Genomic DNA, 18,135 nt, shown 5'->3' with positions numbered 1-18,135 from the left:
ACCTAGAGAGCATATTAAAAAGCAGAGACATTACTTTGCCAACAAAGGTCCTTCTAGTCAAGGCTATGGTTTTTCCAGTGGTCATGTATGGATGTGAGAGTTCGACTATGAAGACAGCTGAGCGCCGAAGAATTGATGCTTTTGAAGTGTGGTGTTGGAGAAGACTCTTGAGAGTCCCTTGGACTTCAAGGAGATCCAATCAGTCCATCTTAAAGGAGATCAGTCCTGGGTGTTCGTTGGAAGGACTGATGCTAAAGGTGAAATTCCAGTACTTTGGCCACCTGATGTGAAGAGTTGAGTCATTGGAAAAGACTCTCATGCTGGAATGGATTGGGGGCAGGAGGAGAAGGGGACGACAGAGCATGAGATGGCTGGATGGCGTCACCGACTCAGTGGACATGAGTTTGAGTGAACTCCGGGAGTTTGTGATAGACAGGGAGGCCTGGCGTGCTGCGATTCATGGGGTCGCAAAGAGTTGGACACGACTGAGCGACTGAACTGAACTGAACTGACACTGTTTTCTTATATACTTCCTTTCATCAGCCTTTTAATGAGCTACCAAGAGAGCAGAAAAATGCTGCCAATTAATTTATGACGTGCCATCAATTATAAAACATAGATTGACTTCAGAAGTGGTAAAATGAGGATATTTTTAACATATTTTAGAATTGTCAAAATACATTATGAAGTGAAAAATAGATTTGGATATTTTTGATGGGTTTATATTCAAATCTTTAAAAAGACTCAACCTTACGAATGACTCTAGTCTGAATCTAGATGACAGAAGTATCATTCTAGATTTTTCAAAAAGTTTGTCTGAAGGACTAGAAACTAATGCAGTGTGCCCCCGTTTAAGTAGAACTGGACCCAGGTTCTACGGCGTTTAACATAGTCACTCTTAATTCCAGGTTGAAGAGGAAGAAAGGCACGCACCTAAAAGAAAAAGAAAGAAGCAGCACCTCTCTTCAGAAGATGAACTGGGTATCTAGAATATACATGTTCCTGTTTTAAATGTCTCTGAAAATCTTATTATTTCCGCATCCAAATAGTGGGCCAGTAGCATAGAAAATTCTTGAGAGTAGTAGTCATTTACAAATCTTGAGTCTCGTGTGTTTCCAGACCAGCCTGACTCCTCCAGGGTCTTTTCCGGACTTGATCTAGAAGCTAGGTTGTTCCCGGCGAAGACCCAGCCCTCAGAAATCACAGAAACCCAGGCTCCCTCTGTCACCTGGGCTCCGGGTACCCCTGAGTTGCTCATTTTATGTCATGAACGGAGGCCGCGCAGAACTAGTAAAAGCACTCTAGTCACAGGCATGCAATAGTGACCCTTCTGTGCTTCATGCTGCTGGTTGTCCGTAACGATGCCAGCCCATAGAACTTGCTCAGAGGTGGAAACATTCCATGTTTGTTTTGCCTACTGGCAGCTACGAGGCACACAACTATTGAGCACTCGAATGTAGTCACTGTGAATGAAAGGCTGAGTTTTTAGTTGTATTTGAATTGAATTTATTTAAATTTCAGGAGCCGTTGTGGCTACTGGCTCCCATTTTGGACACTGCAGAGACTTTTATAGTTTAATACCTGACACAAAATGCAAACTCAGTAAATAACATATTAAATAATATGTGAGAAAAAAATGGATAGTTACATACTTTACTTTTTTGGTTTGGAACATGTTTAGTAATTATTGAGTTCATACCAAAGCTAGGTACCGTCTCTAGTACTTTATACACATCCCCAATAACTATGTGAGTCAGATATTGCCGTTTTATAAATAAAGAAATTAAGATTTTGAGAAATTATGACTTCTTCTCTACCAAGTAAATCTGATTCCCAAGATTATGGTCTTCATCACTAAGCCATACCACTTAGATGGTAAGTTGTTCAGGAAGTTAAAAAGTATGTTCAGAAACTATGCCCTAAGCCCTCTCCACAGAACCTCCTGTTTTGTTGGAGTTGTTTAAGCATTTGTAGATATTTTATTTTTTGGCTTTGCTAAGGCCCAGACAATGGCACCCCACTCCAGTACTCTTGCCTGGAAAATCCCATGGATGGAGGAGCCTGGTAGGCTGCAGGCCATGGGGTCACTAAGAGTCGGACACGACTGAGCGACTTCGCTTTCACTTTTCACTTTCATGCATTGAAGAAGGAAATGGCAACCCACTCTGGTGTTCTTGCCTGAATAATCCCAGGGATGGGGAGCCTGGTGGGCTGCCGTCTATGGGGTCGCACAGAGTCGGGCCCGGCTGAAGCGACTTGGCAGCAGCAGCAGCAGCAGGCCAGTGCTCAGTGCTCATGTCACATGACATTATAAATACATTTAGGATTACTTTGGCTTCACTGTATCATAAGCCTAAGAAAAGTCTCAAACTGTCTTGAAATAGAACTGTGCATTTCATTTTTCATTTAGCTTTTATTCCTTTGTGATTCTGTTTAAACTGATTTACAGACGATACCCCAGATGTCCTGGATTCCAAAATAGAAACAGCACAGAGGCAGTGTTCTGGAACTGAGCCACAAGATACAAAGGTATTTTTTCCACATATTAAATTTAAGTTTTAGGGATAGCCTGTTTACATCACTGTGTATATGTATTTTGTGTATTTATTGTAAAAGGTGTATAGTTTTTAGACTCTCAGAAAAATGTTACACTTTATGATCATAAACTGCAAGATTGTATTACTATCACAGTTTAGATATAATCATTGCTTAGGTTTTTGTTCAGTGGTATTATTGACTTCTTTAGACTTTCAGGTCCTTTGTTCCCAAGTATAATAAGCTTGATTACAGATATAGTTGTATCAGAACAGTGAAATACAGTGATACATGTGATTTAAAATTTTTAATACACAAGCTTCTCTCTACCTTACCTCCAGCCCCTAATACATAGATTGTCCCAGGATGAGGCCTCACTCATTGCCCTTTTTTCCTGTGGTCTTATTTTCATCTTGTGCCTTGGGAAAGTAACTCACAAATACTTATTTCTGTTCTTATCCTGTCTTTTGTTCTAGGCCAGGTTTCTCCTCTTCATAGATATTTTTACATTCCTGAGACTCAATACTTATTGACTATTCCAGTCTGCCTCTATCTTCTCTTTCTCCCTCTTTTCCTAATCTATTTTTTTCCAGCTTGTTACAGAAGTATTAAGTCAGCTTCCAAAAATATATTCAGCTGACTTCCAGCCCACTGAAGCCAGTTTATAGTCTCCTTTTTTCCCCCAGTAACTGATATACTAAGTAAAAAGTAGTAAAAGAAGTTTAACAGCCGAAGAGGTGAAGTCATACATTGTCATGAATTTCCACTGGTCATGGTCAAGGAAAGAAACAGGTTTTCAAAAGCCCACTCCTTCCCCTGACCTATTGAGAACAAAAAAAGTACTCCATCATTTGGAGCGAGGCAGATTAAAGGGTAGCTTTTAAGTTTCTCTGTAACTTCATGTAGGGCTTCCCTGGTGGCTCAGATGGTAAAGGACCCGCCTGTAGTGCGGGAGACCTGGGTTCAATCCCTGGGTTGGGAAGATCCCTTGGAGAAGGGAATGGCAACCCACTTCAGTATTCTTGCCTGGAGAATTCCATGGACGGAGGAGCCTGGTGGGCTACAGTCCATGGGGTCGCAAAGAGTCGGACACGACTGAGCGACTTTCACTTCACTTTTAACTTCATGTAAGGTTTTTAATGTTGTTTAAATATATTCTGACTTAATTATTTGTATTTAAAAATTCCATGTATAAAACAGTCCTCTGATTTTAAATTTAGTTTGTATAATTTTGTGTATACATTATATTAATACTGTAGTATAAACAACTGGTTATTTCATGCTCAAAACTTCTTTGCAACTAAGGGCAGATAATATAACCATTGATAGACCATCTATCTAAATCAGCCCAGTTGGACACCAGAAGTTCTCTTTGGCTCCTTCTCCTTTATCCCTTTCTTCTGGTCCCTCCCTTCCACCAGCAAAGAGAAAAATATCTCTTGGAAATTCCTTTAAGTTCTTTCTTTGGAGTTTCTCTTGAAAAGTCCAGGGTCAGCAAAAAGAGCAGTTTCTATTTTGCAGGGGTAAAAATAATGGCCTTGTTGCTTTATAACCTTATCTTGTGTTTTTCTGCCTTCAGAATTTGAATCTTTTTGTACAGTCTGCCAAGCAGCAAAATAGTTACTTTTTTTAAAAAAATGTCCAACAAACAGGCTAGGAAATTATTTTTGAAGTAATTATATTGAAATGGGTATGAGAAGGGAGCTTCTTGTCTTGTTCAACTTCTCCATAGGAAGAGAACTCTGGAGATTTGGAAGAGTTATCTAAAGCAAGTTCTAAGACAGACAGCACTGCTTCAAGGGCCATGGAAGAAAAAGGTGAGTAAGACATCTCTGCAGTTAAACTGTTTTGAGAGAGACTAATCCTTCAAAGCAGTTAGCACCTCTCTCCCCAGGCTTCACCAGCTGAAACTTCGGTTTGCTGATCTTTCTTCCCTCCATATAGCACAGTGTGTCGTGCTGAGTGTAACAGGGCCTGGAGATTGTTTATAATTGAGGTCCTGTTCTACACTAAGTGTGCTGCTTCTTGGTTAACCAGACTCTGGCTAATGCACTTTAGTGTGTCTGCCTGGGAATGGAGTCTGTGTGCACGCGGATGACTTGGGTCACCTTGGTGGGCGTCCTGGCACTGAGGCTGAGGGTGGCCCCAGCAGTGAACGCGCTCTGCTCTTTCTGCAGATGAATCCAGCAGCAGTGAGGCTGCCGGTGAAAAGGCAGAGCAGAATGACGATGACACCGTAAAATCTCAGGTAGAGATGTTTTTCATGTTTATTTGTTCAGGTTTTCTCAGGTACTAAAAACAGAGTGCATCAGTGTGCTCTCACCCGGAGTCGCTCCTAAATGCTTTTGAAGTAGCTCTTTTTTTAGTGCAGCGGACAGCATTTCACGCAGAGCACTTTATCAGTGTCATTTTGATGTATTTTGTCCTCTGTGTCTTCATTTTCTCCCAACATTTGTATGAGACCTCCTTCTGTCAGCCCCATGGGTTCAGCCCAGATCTGTACCTCAGTGTCCATGTCCCTTCTTGACCGGGAAGCTTAGCACAGCCAAGCCAGGCTCCAGCTCAGTGTGGAGAACGGGGCTGCCGAGCCCTGGGGTCCCGCGGGACGAAACGGGAGCAGCGGCAGGCTGTGCAGAGCGCCGGCCGCGAGGGCCAGCCAGGATCCAGCCTGACAGGGTGAGGTCAGGGACTCCTGAGAGGCTGCAGGAGAGGCAGACCTCCAATTCTGCTGCTCCAGGCCCCTTGGGATTTGCAGACAACCCAGTGGGACACAGAGTCGCAGTGACCTGAGGTGCAGGCCCATAAATCAAGGGAGACAAGCTGTGCCCCAGCCAGATCCTCTAGGTAGCCATCGCCAAGTTTGCCTGTCCGGATACAGCTTTTTAATAGTTATGTTTGTCTTCGCGGGCCTCCTTTATTTTTTGTAAGGGATGGCATTTGATCACAAGTAACCAGGAATAAATCCACACGAAGTGGACGTGCAAATTTATTACAGAAGTAAAAGCTGACCCTGAGCACTCCCATTACCTCATTACCTCATAGTCCTCGGGGCTCCGTGAATTCAAACCAACTGCCCTGAGAAAAATGAACCACTGAGCCCCAGGTCACGTGTTTTCTTAAGAGACAAAGCTGGGATTTGAACCCTCTTGGGAGGGAACTCTAAATTCCATTTTGAGAAAGCAACCTATTTGTGTAATAGATGATAGAACTTTTTTATTCCCTTTTTTTTTTTTCCCCCTTTCCCCCTTAGGAAGATCAACCAGTAATTATTAAAAGGAAAAGAGGAAGACCTCGTAAACACCCTGTAGAAACATTAAAAACAAGTAGGTATTTGGTGTGTTTTCAGTTCACACACAAGATATTTTCAAACTAATTTTCTAAGTGGGATTTTTATTTCCTGTTTTTCAGAAGATGACTGCAAAACAGATGCTGGCCTTGTCACAGTAAGTAATTGCGAAAGATGAGAACTCTTCAACTGGCTGTTCTAGACCTGAAAGAGTTCACTGCAATATTAGCATTTTCAAATAGCCTGTTTTTTTTTTAAGTATTTGAAAAGCTTTAAAGAAACTTTTTAAAATAAAACCTCAAATAACCATTCAGATAATATTTTAATTACTAGTAACATCATATAAACATAATTATATTCATTGTAATTTAGTTTGACTCTATCCTCACCTGTCAGATCGGCTGTATAAAAATTATCTAGGGACTTATCTTGTCATCCTTGATTAAAACATAGAAAATAGCTGTTTTATATGATTTTTAGATAACAGCTTCTTTATGGAACCCTCCAAAGTGTCTGTCTTACTACTTTCAGTGGAGCTCCTTTTTTATTAGAATGGACACTAGTCTCAGTGCAGGAAAGTCTGTTCTTTATCTTTGACCCTGAAGTGTGTACCCAACAAAATCATTGCACCAAGACTTCATTGCATGAGTTTCAGTGAGAGCACTATTAAGAGAACAGATATGTCTTCACTGATGGCTTGCTCCCAGATGCTGTGACACGGGGCCAGTCACATGCCCCTCTCCAGATTCCCATTTCCTTGGATATGAAGAAATCATTCTCTCACTAGAATTCATCCAAGACAGCTAAACCAAAGAGCCACGTGTAAAAGTGTGAGTGCCTTTACCAGCACACAGAAGATGGCTTGCCAGTTTAGGGGGTGCTACCTGCAGGTCTCTGTCGCCTCCAGTGCTCATAGCCGCAGTAGCACGACTGGGGAAGAGGCATGTGGCAGCCCTAATCCTTGTGGGAAGACCCATGAGTTCAGATTTGTAGCCATCCATATTTGCTGGGTCTATTTAATCCACTTTAGGAAGTGGGATACGGATATTCTGCCTACATAATAAACAGAGGTCCTAAACCTTCTTCACATTGTTGATTGACTTCCTGTGTGATGATCACAAACCAGTGACTTCTCTTTTTTCCCTTGTTCAAACTTAGGTAGAACAATCTCCACCTGGCGGCAAGCTGAAAGTCATGCAAACGGGTGTGTACCTGAAAGCATTGCTCTGTGTGTGATCTAAGGAAGGGGGGCGGCCCGGGGGGAACCGCAGGCTGGGGAGGGTTTAGGATGTCCTTGTTTCTCAATGAAGTGAGTGGCTTCCTTGGTAAAAGCAGCTGCCCTTGTAGCCGTGAGAGATTCTAGTAGCTGGTTTTTCCTGTGATCTGAGTTGTTCTTGTCTTTGTCAGTCCAGGAAACCTCAAAGAGGAGGGGGGCAGCATGGCCATGTCCAGACCCTGCTTTCTTGGACTTGTTTAAGGGAAAAACAGATGAACCTGGGGACTGAGAGCTCTTATCAGGAAGATAAGATTTCAGCCCAGGAGCCTGTTGTTTTCAGCAGAAGCAGCTGGTACTGCTTACAGAGCTAGGATGCAAGAGATAAAATTGTTTTGTTGAGGTATTTTTGTCCTCAGTCCAAGGAGAAAAAAAATATTCCCAAAAGGTTGATAATGATTAGTTCTGTGCTGTCCTTAGTTGCTCAGTCGTGTCTGACTGTTTGTGACCCCATGAACTATAGCCTGCCAGGCTCCTCTGTCCATAGGGATTCTCCAGGCAAGAATACTGGAGTGGGTTGCCAGGCCTTCCTCCAGGGGATCATCCCAACCCAGGGGTTGAACCCAGGTCTCCCACATTGCAGGAGGATTCTTTACCTTCTGAGCCACCTTGGTGAGATAATAGGAAGATTTCATATTTTCACTAGTGCCTGCATTTTCCAGAATTTTTACCATGTGTATATTTTAATTTCATGGTTTAAATTTTTCTTTTTACATACAAGCAAAAAGAGCCATTGGTGGGCTTTAAGTGTTGATTAGGAAAAGAAAAAAAAGACTATGTCAGCTATTTTGGATCAAATAAATAGCATGGTGATATCATGAAATATATATTCTGATCAGCAAGATAACAGCAAATGTGTATTTGAGAATTTTTCCACATTTAACTATGTGTGGGATCTTATGATCATACTTTACTTTTTCTTATCTCTTTGAAAGTTAAGGTTTTTTTAACAAAAAAAGAATGTTCTGTTTTTAACCATCTTTTTATCCATAATTGTATGTTTAAATCCACACAAGGAGAAATCTCCATAACTTAAATGCCCTTTAAAGATTCTATTTTAAGCTGCATAATTATGTTTTAATGCTATTGTTCAGCAGTAGTTTTCTGAATCTGGGTAACGATGACCAGTTTAAGACTAGATTCTTCTTTGTGGGCCTTTTTCTTGGTTTTTAACTCTGGCATCGTTCGTATAGTGAACTTTCAGAAAGGGCAGCTATACAGTCTTCATTACTGATAAGTTCACCTCTGGGTTGTTGAGTTGTCTAATCAACATGTTCATAATTTTGGCTTCTAACAGTGCATTGAAGTAAATTTCACTTTTCTTACCAGATACATTCTCAGAAAATGGTAACGTCTACAGGAAACAAATACTTAAGAAATAGGTATACACAACCTAAAATAGACTTATCCAGTATACTTTTCTAGATCCCATCATGGAAGTATATGGAGTCCTAAGAATCCAGTTCCCACCCCATGTACTGGTTATGGAACTCTGAACAAAGTACTTAACCAAGTTGCTCAAGCCTCATTTTCCTCCCTGTCAAATGGTGCTTGTACTATTTGTTGTTCAGTCCCTAAGTCATGTCTGACGCTTTGCAACCCCATGTACTGCAGCACTCCAAGCTTCCCTGTCCTTCACTATCTCCCAGAGTTGATTCAAGTTCATGTCCATTGAGTTAGTGATACCATCCAACCGTCTCATCCTCTGGTCCCCTTCTCCTCCTGCCCTCAATCTTTCCCAGCATCAGGGTCTTTTCAAATGAGTCAGCTCTTCCCATCAGGTGGCCAAAGTATTGGAGTTTCAGCTTCAGCATCAGTCCTTCTAATGAATATTCAGGGTTGCTTTCCTTTAGGATTAACTGGTTGGATTTCCTTGCAGTCCAAGGTTCTCTCAAGAGTCTTCTCCAACACCACAATTCAAAAGCATCAATTCTTTGGCACTCAGCCTTCTTAATGGTCCAACTTACATCTGTACATGACTCTGGAAAACTATTTAGAGAGCTATGTTACGATTTGAGTGAAGTCTGTAATCCTGAACTGTAGTTCCTGCTGTGTCGGGGGCTCCCTAGATACCCTCTTCCTCCTCCCTTTCCAGATTCAGATATTTGAGCTGAAAGAGAGAGACCATGAAGGCGTTCTAACCCAGCTCCTCACTGATAAAAAACCAAGGCTCTAGGAATGTAAGTGATTGGCCCAAATCACATAGCTTATTCATGCCAGGCATGCCAGGTCTGAGATGCAGACTTTGGTGTCCTGACTTTCATTCTGATGTGTTCTCTGCTCAGGTATTCCATCTCAATCTTTGTTTGGCTGATACAAGAAAGCAATGATGAATTGCGTACTGATACCTTAACTAGCACTAATTAGGTACATTCACAGACAACAAACTGTTGAAGTTTAATTTGACACTAATAAAATATTAATGTAGAAATCTTTCTTTTCTTAAAGATGAAGCCAATAAAGAAACCCCTAACCTTCAAGAACGAAGTGGAAGCAATGTAAGTGTTAATTTTATGATCAAGGCATGTCCTTTAGAAATAAAGCTTAGTAAATGCTCAAGTGACCACCCTTTCCACTTTAACTTTATTTCTTCTAGGATGATAGTGAAGAAAAATCTGTGGCAAGTGTGCGTCGGAGAGGAAGAAAGCCCAAGCGTTCGCTCACTCTGTCAGATGATGCTGGTATGTTACTGGCAAGGTCTTATCATGTCAGAGTCACCTTTTTAAGACTTTTTCTTTGGATGAGGAAAAATCCAGTGGGGTCCAGCTAGTATTAGTGCTACATAAATATGTGTGAAATGGCTGTAATCTTGTGTCAGAAATGGCACATTCCAGATGCTTTTCTGAGCACATGTGAATTTTTCGCAAATGCTGGCTGTGAACCGCCTAAGTAAACTATCCCAAATGTGTTTGAGATTAAGTTAAACAGTTGTGAATTGCAAGTGCTGAAACAAAAAGGAAGTGGAAAACCACTTCTTCTGCCTCCAAGTCCCTAATATCCTTTGTTCTAAACTCTGCGACTCTGTCCTCTGGAAGTGTCTTTGGGAATTGTACAGTCCAGATGTTTCCCTTCTGTCTGAACAGAATCCTCAGAGCCAGAGCGCAAACGTCAGAAATCAGTTTCTGAAGCAACTGAGGACAAGAAAGACCAGGAGTCTGAGGAGGAGGAGGAGGAAGACGAGGACGAGGAGCCGTCGGGAGCCACCACAAGGTCCAGCACCAGATCAGAGGCTCAGAGGTAATGGGGCCGCGGGGAGCTTCCAGAACCTTCCCCGGTTCTCCGTCAGACCACAGCGAGGGCTCCATCTGTTTGCCTCACTCGTGCCACAGAGTGAGCCCTCTCCTTGCATAAAACACAAGCCCCAGCACAGAGAGAGCACGTGCTCCCAGCCCTCTGACATCTCAGTTTCCTCCGGGGAAACCCCTTTTCCCTCTGAAACCATTTTCCAAGAGCCCTTTAGAATCGTTGCCAGGCTTCGATGCCTGTTTGGTGGAACCTATTCAGTTTCTTTATGAATACTTATCAAGTACAATTAGATCTCAGAGGCCATGCTGAGCACGGTCGGTGGAAACGGACACGTACAGCATGATCCGCATGGGCAGTGTGCTTAGCGGCTGTGAGGGAGAAGGCTCAGCCCCGTCCCCGTCGTCGGTGCCCCTCCCAGTGCCGCGTCACAGGTCCATCACAGGAGACCACCCAAGTGCCCCATTCTCCACGCACACAACTGGGGACGTCCTGCGCCCCCCACGGGACGACCTGCGCCCTCACGTAGCCGGAAGCCTCTGGAGAAAAGAAGGCCGGGCTCTGAGTCTGGGGAGTGCCCGTGAGTTCCGCCTCCTTCTGAGCCACAGTGTCCACTGTAGTGCACTTGGCGTGGTCCTGAGGAGGGAAACCTGTCCAGCTTTGTCAGTTCCACTTTGCCACCCCCTCTCCCCGTGTCGTTATGCCTGGTAGCATCAGTCAGCGCACCTTTCCCACAGCACATTTTGAGAAATGTTTTATCACTTTACAGTTTTATAACTTCTGAAGCATGAATATTTTCCATTTTTAATGTGATTCACAAGCTGTTAATCTTAGTACCCTCTTCTATAATTTCATTATCCAAGATTAGAAAGTTGAGGAATATTGATTTCAAGAGTATCATTTATTAATATCTGTCACTGTAGTATAGTAGTTCTGATGTGTTTATTTGCCTGCCTTTTTAACAATTTATTTATTTTAATTGGAGGCTAATTACTTTATTGTAGTGGTTTTTGCCATACATTGACGCTGATGTGTTTATGTAAAGACTTAAAAATCAGCCTATTTCTAATTTTTCTAAACTTGGACATCATTAGCTATCTGTGCCCTGGTCAGATTTTTAGAGCCAAAAGATGTTAGGAGCTCACAGGGCTAAAGGTAAGGTTTTCCAGGCGGGGCAGCTCGGATAACTAGAAATCACAAAACCAGGATACCTGCTGACTGAGAGGTGCACCTCACCGTGCACCGAGAGGGTGGGTGCGCGTCTAGATGCAGACCCCCAGCACCGCCGCGCCCTCTGTGCGTCACGGGAGATCACCCAGTGGAGTGGGGCCCAACGCAGGACGCGCCGCGGGCCGCCGAGGCAGCCTGGAGTGAGCGTCTGCAGCAGCTGAGATGTGTGCCTTCCCAAATCCATTCTTCCACAGTGCATTGTGTTTCGGTTCTGGGATCACCCGGATCACCGGTGCTTCTCAGCACTGCGGCAGCCTGCGGTCTCCACGCAGCCCCTCCCTCTAGACACCTCCGCGCCGGTGCTTTGGCTCTAGGCTCTGGCGCCTGTGTCGTCTCCCAGGTCCTCAGGCTCGCCTGGGGTCTCTGTGGGTCTCGATCACAGTGCCCAGCCGCTCTGAAGAGTCTTTTTGCTTCTGCGCATTACTTTGGGTGGGAAAGATTTTCTTCCGTGTGCAGTGGGCACTGGCCTCCACATAGCTTCTGCTCTCAGAGCCTCCTGTACCACTTTGGCTTAAACACTGGAGGAGGCTTCCAGGTCTTCTCTTGCACTGGGCGCCTCCTCATCCTGTTTGTTCTCATCAGTTTATCTATTGATTATTCTCTTTACGAAGCAAATGTTGACTCCAGGTGTGCACTGACGGATCCAGAAGAGGACTGTCCGCCTTGTTTCCTAGAGACCAAGCTCAGCCTGCATCCAGCTTGCTGGGCTCCCTCAGCCTGGGCTGCGCACCAGCTCAGCGCGCCCCTTGTCCCCATGAGGCACACCTTCTCTCACCTGCTGCTTGTGCGGGCCCCGCTGCTTAGACCCGGTCCCCGGGCCTTCACACTGCGCTTCCATCCATCTTGGCCCGCCTTCTACTCTGGTGAGCACTGTGGGATCTCACTTCATCAGCCAGTATGTTTTCTGTTTATCACAGGTTCATCTTTCTCTCAATCATGGTCAAGTATCCCACATAGTGAAAGCAAAGCCGGAGTCAGGGAAGCAGTTAGTCTTGTGTGACATGAAGTTCTGCTCATCAGCCAAGACCCACAGAACCAGGCATTTTCCTGCTTTTCATCCCCACCTCTGCCCTGCCCACGAGGAGCCTCGCCCTTTCTAGTCTCAGGGACTGGGGTGTTCAGTGCTGCCATCGCCCAGGGTTTCTGTCATCTGTTTCAGAAAGCAGCATGGAGAGCTGTCTACATGCACAGCATCCAAACTTGGGAGCCCAGGAATAGTTTCTACTAGATATCACCAAAAATTAGCAAAAGAAAAATTATCTGCCAGTGAAGAAGTTAGTAAATTTTCCCCTCTTAGGAAGGAAAGTCCCTGCTGACACTTGAAGTCATCTTTAACCCCCTGAAGCTTTTTATGGTGCACTGATACTTTCTCCCCAAGTTTCTTTAAGAGTCTTGGCTTGCCACACAGCTGTCTGTGGGGGTCCTCGGCTTCCCAAGTAGAAACTACCCTACACAGAGCGGGAAGGACTCCCAGAGGGAGTCTCAGTGGCCTCGCCAGTCCTCCCTGCCTCACAGCACTCCTGCACCGGCTTTATCCTGTGCTCCTTGCCATCAGCTCCTGCCCCCCAGGACCAAAGGCACGCCTTGTTTCTCCTCAAGTGGGCACAGCGCTGGGTGCTGGGTTAAAGCAGTGCAGCGTGGTCGGGCGGGTTACAGCCCAGAGCCAGCTCTCTTTTTCACAGAGCACTGGAGAGGTGATGGGGTCGCAGGAGGGCACCCGCCGGAGGCACAGCCGTGGGCCAGCAGGCACCTTCATGCCGCCCGAGTCACCTTCCCGCATCCTGCAGGTTGTGCCAGTTCTTCCTTGAGGAGCACCCTCGCCACCAGCCCCCTGTCGCCAGGTCCTCCGTCCTGCACATACACCCCCTGCCCGCTTCCGCCGGCCGCATCCCCGTCCTCTGCCCTCCGGCCCAGCCTGTGCGGTGGGCAGTGGCATGTGACGTTGCTTCGGGGGTTTTCGTTTTGTCTTCCTCCCTGGTCTATGAGCTGCTTCCTTGAGGCCAGGCACTTGACTTACCTTCTGTACATGATAGCATCAAAAAATAAGACTTCCCAATGTACAAAGGCCGTTTAGGTATCTTGAATCACATTAGGTCTTCACAGCGTCTGTGTGTGTGTGTGTGTGTGTGTGTGTGTGTGTGTGTGCATGCGCACTAGGTCTTCACAGCCTCTGTGTGTGTGTGTGTGTGTGTGTGTGTGTGTGTGTGTGTGCGCATGCGCACTAGGTCTTCACAGCCTCTGTGTGTGTGTGTGTGTGTGCATGCACGCTATTATTCCCCCATGACAGAAAGGGAAGCAAACTGGAATGCCAGGCACCTTTCACGTGGATTCTCTCCCATTATTCCTCAGTAAGTAAAACATAGTATTTACCTTTATTGTGTATTTGAGAAGAATCTCACAAAGGTCTGGTTTGTTATTTCTCAAACTCAAATGTGCTGAGACCCAGGCTCCACTGCTGTAGTGTTGGGGCAAGACCTGAGAGTCTGCATTGCTGATGAGCTCCCGGGTGCTGCCAGGGCCGCTGGGCACAGGCCACCCTCTGGGCGGGAAGAGAGGGCCGAGCTCATGCCCATGGGCAGAAGCCGCTGCGCCAAGCTTCTGTTCTCCGCTGCATGGCGTCAGCACTATGCTGGCAACACACCCACTCCTGGGTAAACAGCTGGTCACTCTGGCTGGTGGCTCTCCCTGGACGTGGCTTGAAATGGGATATTGACAAGCAACTGCTTGTTAGCTGTTCTCAACACATGCGTAGGTAATGTTACGCTAAAACTGCATCGTATACAACAGTACCTGACTCAGCTTTATCTGAGTCAGTCTGAGCGTATTTACCTCTGCTGTCAAAGGAGCAGCGAGCAGACAGGTCTTCACATCAGTGATGGCCCATTTCTCCATCTCCTGTCATTTTAGTTATCCAGGCTTCTTCATTCTTTGGTGTAACATTTATTGCTCGAATACACAGATTGGGCTTTGTACTAGGCCTTGGAGAAAGGAAAATGAATAACCTCTGCAGCTGCCCTGGAGAAACATCCTGTCTTAACTGGGGGGACGTGTGTGTAGCTGGTTTTCAAACTCCCTTGACAGCAGGCGGCTCATAGGAAGAATGTCTTTTGCGATACTGCCTCTGTCACTGAAACAAAATTTTAATGCCCAAACTGAATAGACATGGCAACAATGGTATTTTCTATTGTGTTCTATTAATACTTTGTTTTAAAATAAAGGCTGTAACCTGCAGTTTGAAAAACCCCAGTGGACAAACGAACAACCAGAAGTGCAGTGGTAGAGACCAAAAGTGCTGTCTGCAGGTTTTCTGAAGGCAGGTTGCTCTGTGATGAGAAACTGTTCCCAGAAGGAGTTGTTTTTGAACTGAGGCTCCAGAATGAAGTTTGCTAGATAGAAGGTGTGGAGTATTTTTTAAAATTGCGTGCGTGCTCAATTGCTTCAGTCGTGTCCGACTCTTTGTGACGTTATGGAACGTAGCCCACCGGGCTCCTCTGTCCGTGGGGATTCTCCAGGCAGGAATACTGGAGTGGGTTGCCATGCCCTTCTTCAGGGGATCTTCCCGACCCAGGGATCAAACCTGTGTCTACTGTGTCTTCTGCACTGCAGGCGGATTCTTTACTGCTGAGTCACAGGGAAGCCAAAAAAAATTACCTGCCCAAGTAGACAGTGTGAAAGAACACTGCGTGTTAGGGAACGAGGCTGCTGTGTTAGGGCTGCAGTCCGAGACGGTATCCTGGGCAGGTGGTAAGGGACTCTGTTGGGCTCCGGATGGTCCTACACTGAAGGCATCAGAGAGCCTGAGGATGGAGATAAACAAGATGATGACATGGATGTGATTAACTTGACATTTCCGACAAGTCATTTTGCAGGCAGGACGGAGAGCAGGGCTGGGCTGGGCTGCTGGCCGGGAGACTGGATGGGGAGCTCTTCTCGAGTTCCCATGCCCTCTCCAAGACTGCCAGCTTTCTGGGAGCATCCTGTGAGCGTGGGTGTGCATGTGCTCAGATCATGCCATCCCGCTGTGTTCATGATTGTTTCAACGCAGGACTGGTTGATGTCTCTACTGTATAGATACCAGCACTAGGTGCTCGAGAAGAAAGTGGACTTGACCAAGGTCAACACCCACCCAGAACCTCAGCTGGGGCTTCCTGACTCCTCCTCATGGCCTGTTAAGAGTGAGGCTGTCGGCAGACAGCCAGTCAGCACAGGCTCTTCCAGGGTCCCCTCTTCCCATGTAGCCCTTATCCAGCTTTCCTCTTCGTGGCTCTCAAGTTCAAAAACCTTCCAGCGTTTGAAGAATTCCCAGATTATTTGAAGCAGGTCCTTTTCGTCGAGTCTTAATCACAGCCTTGACCTCTGTTTCCTACAGATGGAAGGCACAGCTCTCCCCTTCTGCCAAGCGCAAGAGAGAAGCCAGCCCCCCCGGGGCACGCACCAGAGGCCAGCAGAGGGTGGAGGAGACCCCAGTGAAGAAGGCAAAGCGGTAACAGGACTGCGGCCACCCCAGCCGGTCCGCCGGGGCCACGGGGCCGAGAAGAGGGACACACCTCGGGGCCGTGGGCCGCAGCGCTTAACCGGGGGAAGGCCGTGCATGTGCGCCAAGTACCTGGGTGCAAGCTTTTTCTTGTTACGTTCTGAACAGCTTTATAAACTATTGTTCATAGAGGTATTATGTACATTAATTTCAGATAAAGGAAAATAAGTTTACTTTGTATCTGAACTCAAAACAAAGTAGTTGTATATTTTAACATTCGAAATTGGGATTTCCCGATGTGACATGTCACTCATGTAAACCCTTCCAGCCCATCAGACACCAGGCTGCCCACTGGTAATCTGTGTACAGTATATAAACATGTAAAAATAGGTTGTATTTTACTCTATGTATGATGCTAATCAATGAACACTTTATTTATTTTACAGAGAAAACTTATCTGTGAACTTTACTATATATCTGTTTATTTTATTTTATTATTATTGTTTTTTTAATAAAAAGGGGGGTTTTAAATGCTATGCAGTCATCAGTAGAGATGTTCTAGGACTCTGCCTCCCCCGTAAATATCTGAATCTCATCTGGCAGGAAATACAGACGCTTCTCGCATGTACCCGAGTAAAGTAGGTTAGCTCAAGAAAGGGTTTCCATTGCTTTTCCTGTCACAGTTGTGACTCTGTTTTTTAAGAATGTAACTTGTTTGTAGGTGATGCTCACATCTGTGACTTTACTACCAGCCCCTCTGGCGTCAGGGGTTCTGGGTCCGTCACCTGCAGCAGAAACCCCGTCGGTACCCATGTCTCTCTGTGCTACCCCGCATCCTTCCCTCAGTGTCTTTTTCAGCGAAGAGTAATGCATTGAAGATTAGGTCACCCCTGTCTGTTGAGCTTCAGGATTATATGTTGTTTTATACACAATTATTTCAAGGTAGAACCTGGCTTTATTGCCAGATTCTTTTTTAAACATGTTTTAACTCCCATATGAGCAAACTGTCCAACTTAAGTTTTTCATAAAATTAAACTTTTCTTAAGATCAAATTTGTCTCTAGCAATGATGTGATGAGTTGCCAAATAATTGAGATTATTTTAAAATGTTTTGTTCATATTTGTTAAAATTTACATTCAGTGTGTGTGAATTTTTTTTTTTGACTCTTAATGTAAGGTGGATATTTCTGTCATTTTACATTGTTTCTTACTGAGATTTTATATATAAATTATAAAATGTTTCCCAAAACTTGAGTGTTGAGATTTTTTTTTCCTTTTTTTCCCCCTATTTTAAAATGTCTCCCTGTGAAAGCTGTTTCATCTCTTTAAATAATTGGTCTTTATTCCATTTTCACATTCGGACTTGAGTTGGCGATGGCCTCTCTCAGTAGAATTAATGTTATATCTGGAAGGGGCTTCAGAGACAAGGAACATGATATGTTTGAATTTAACCAAAGCTCAAAATTCTAGTGATCTGTCTTAAAGTTAGTTAAGGATAAGAAGCCAGACCGGGTTGCAAGACTCCATACTCCTAGGTGAACCATCCTTGCACTCAATGGTTCTAGGTTGGTTCACCAGAATTGCTTACCCAAGGTGTTCTCCACGTGTTACTCAGTTTAGGACCGCCCACCCCAGCCTTACCAGAGGGCATAGCTGGGCTGTAAGTGGGTGCAGCTCTTTTAATGAAGCTGAAAGCAAACATGAGCGCTGCATAAGGACTTACCTGCTGGAGAACTCAGCTGGGCCACTTCAGCTCCAGCAGTTCTGAAACCCGTGTTTCACCCTGAGCGGCTCTAGAAAAGCACGCAGGTGGCTCTTGGCATCATGATGTTTGGCAACACTGGTCCACGTCTGTAGAAAAGAGGAGGTCTGAAGTGCCGCACGTCCTGCAAGACACAGGACAGCCCCCGACCCCACAGCCCGAGATGCCAGGGGCTGCCCCCTGAGCGCCCCCTGAGAACCCTGGCACACCACTTCAAACTCACGTTTCCCTGGTCTCAGCTTAGTGACGACCCCCATGCCTCCCTGCTCCTCCATAAAGAACCTGAACAGTGGCCCATCTGAGGAGCTGACATGAGGCTGGGCCCATCCGTCG

General features: G+C 45.3%; 1 protein-coding gene across 1 annotated transcript in view; it reads left to right on the top strand.

Annotated features, from left to right (window-relative positions):
* Window positions 1-17,289, top strand: part of BOD1L1 (biorientation of chromosomes in cell division 1 like 1) — a 55,302-nt gene extending 38,013 nt beyond the window's left edge. Inside the window, exons 16-26 of the mRNA XM_069593266.1 lie at window positions 909-981; window positions 2,450-2,529; window positions 4,268-4,352; window positions 4,713-4,783; window positions 5,786-5,858; window positions 5,944-5,978; window positions 6,980-7,025; window positions 9,543-9,592; window positions 9,691-9,775; window positions 10,178-10,331; window positions 15,937-17,289. Coding sequence (XP_069449367.1) covers window positions 909-981; window positions 2,450-2,529; window positions 4,268-4,352; window positions 4,713-4,783; window positions 5,786-5,858; window positions 5,944-5,978; window positions 6,980-7,025; window positions 9,543-9,592; window positions 9,691-9,775; window positions 10,178-10,331; window positions 15,937-16,054 — 870 coding nt within the window. The 3' untranslated portion in view covers window positions 16,055-17,289. The remainder of the gene's footprint in view (window positions 1-908; window positions 982-2,449; window positions 2,530-4,267; window positions 4,353-4,712; window positions 4,784-5,785; window positions 5,859-5,943; window positions 5,979-6,979; window positions 7,026-9,542; window positions 9,593-9,690; window positions 9,776-10,177; window positions 10,332-15,936) is intronic.
* Window positions 17,290-18,135: the final 846 nt, after the last annotated feature.

Source organism: Ovis canadensis, chromosome 6 (assembly GCF_042477335.2).
Source record: "Ovis canadensis isolate MfBH-ARS-UI-01 breed Bighorn chromosome 6, ARS-UI_OviCan_v2, whole genome shotgun sequence".
Classification (NCBI taxonomy): Eukaryota; Metazoa; Chordata; class Mammalia; order Artiodactyla; family Bovidae; genus Ovis; species Ovis canadensis.
This window is presented reverse-complemented; position numbering and strand designations above follow the sequence as displayed.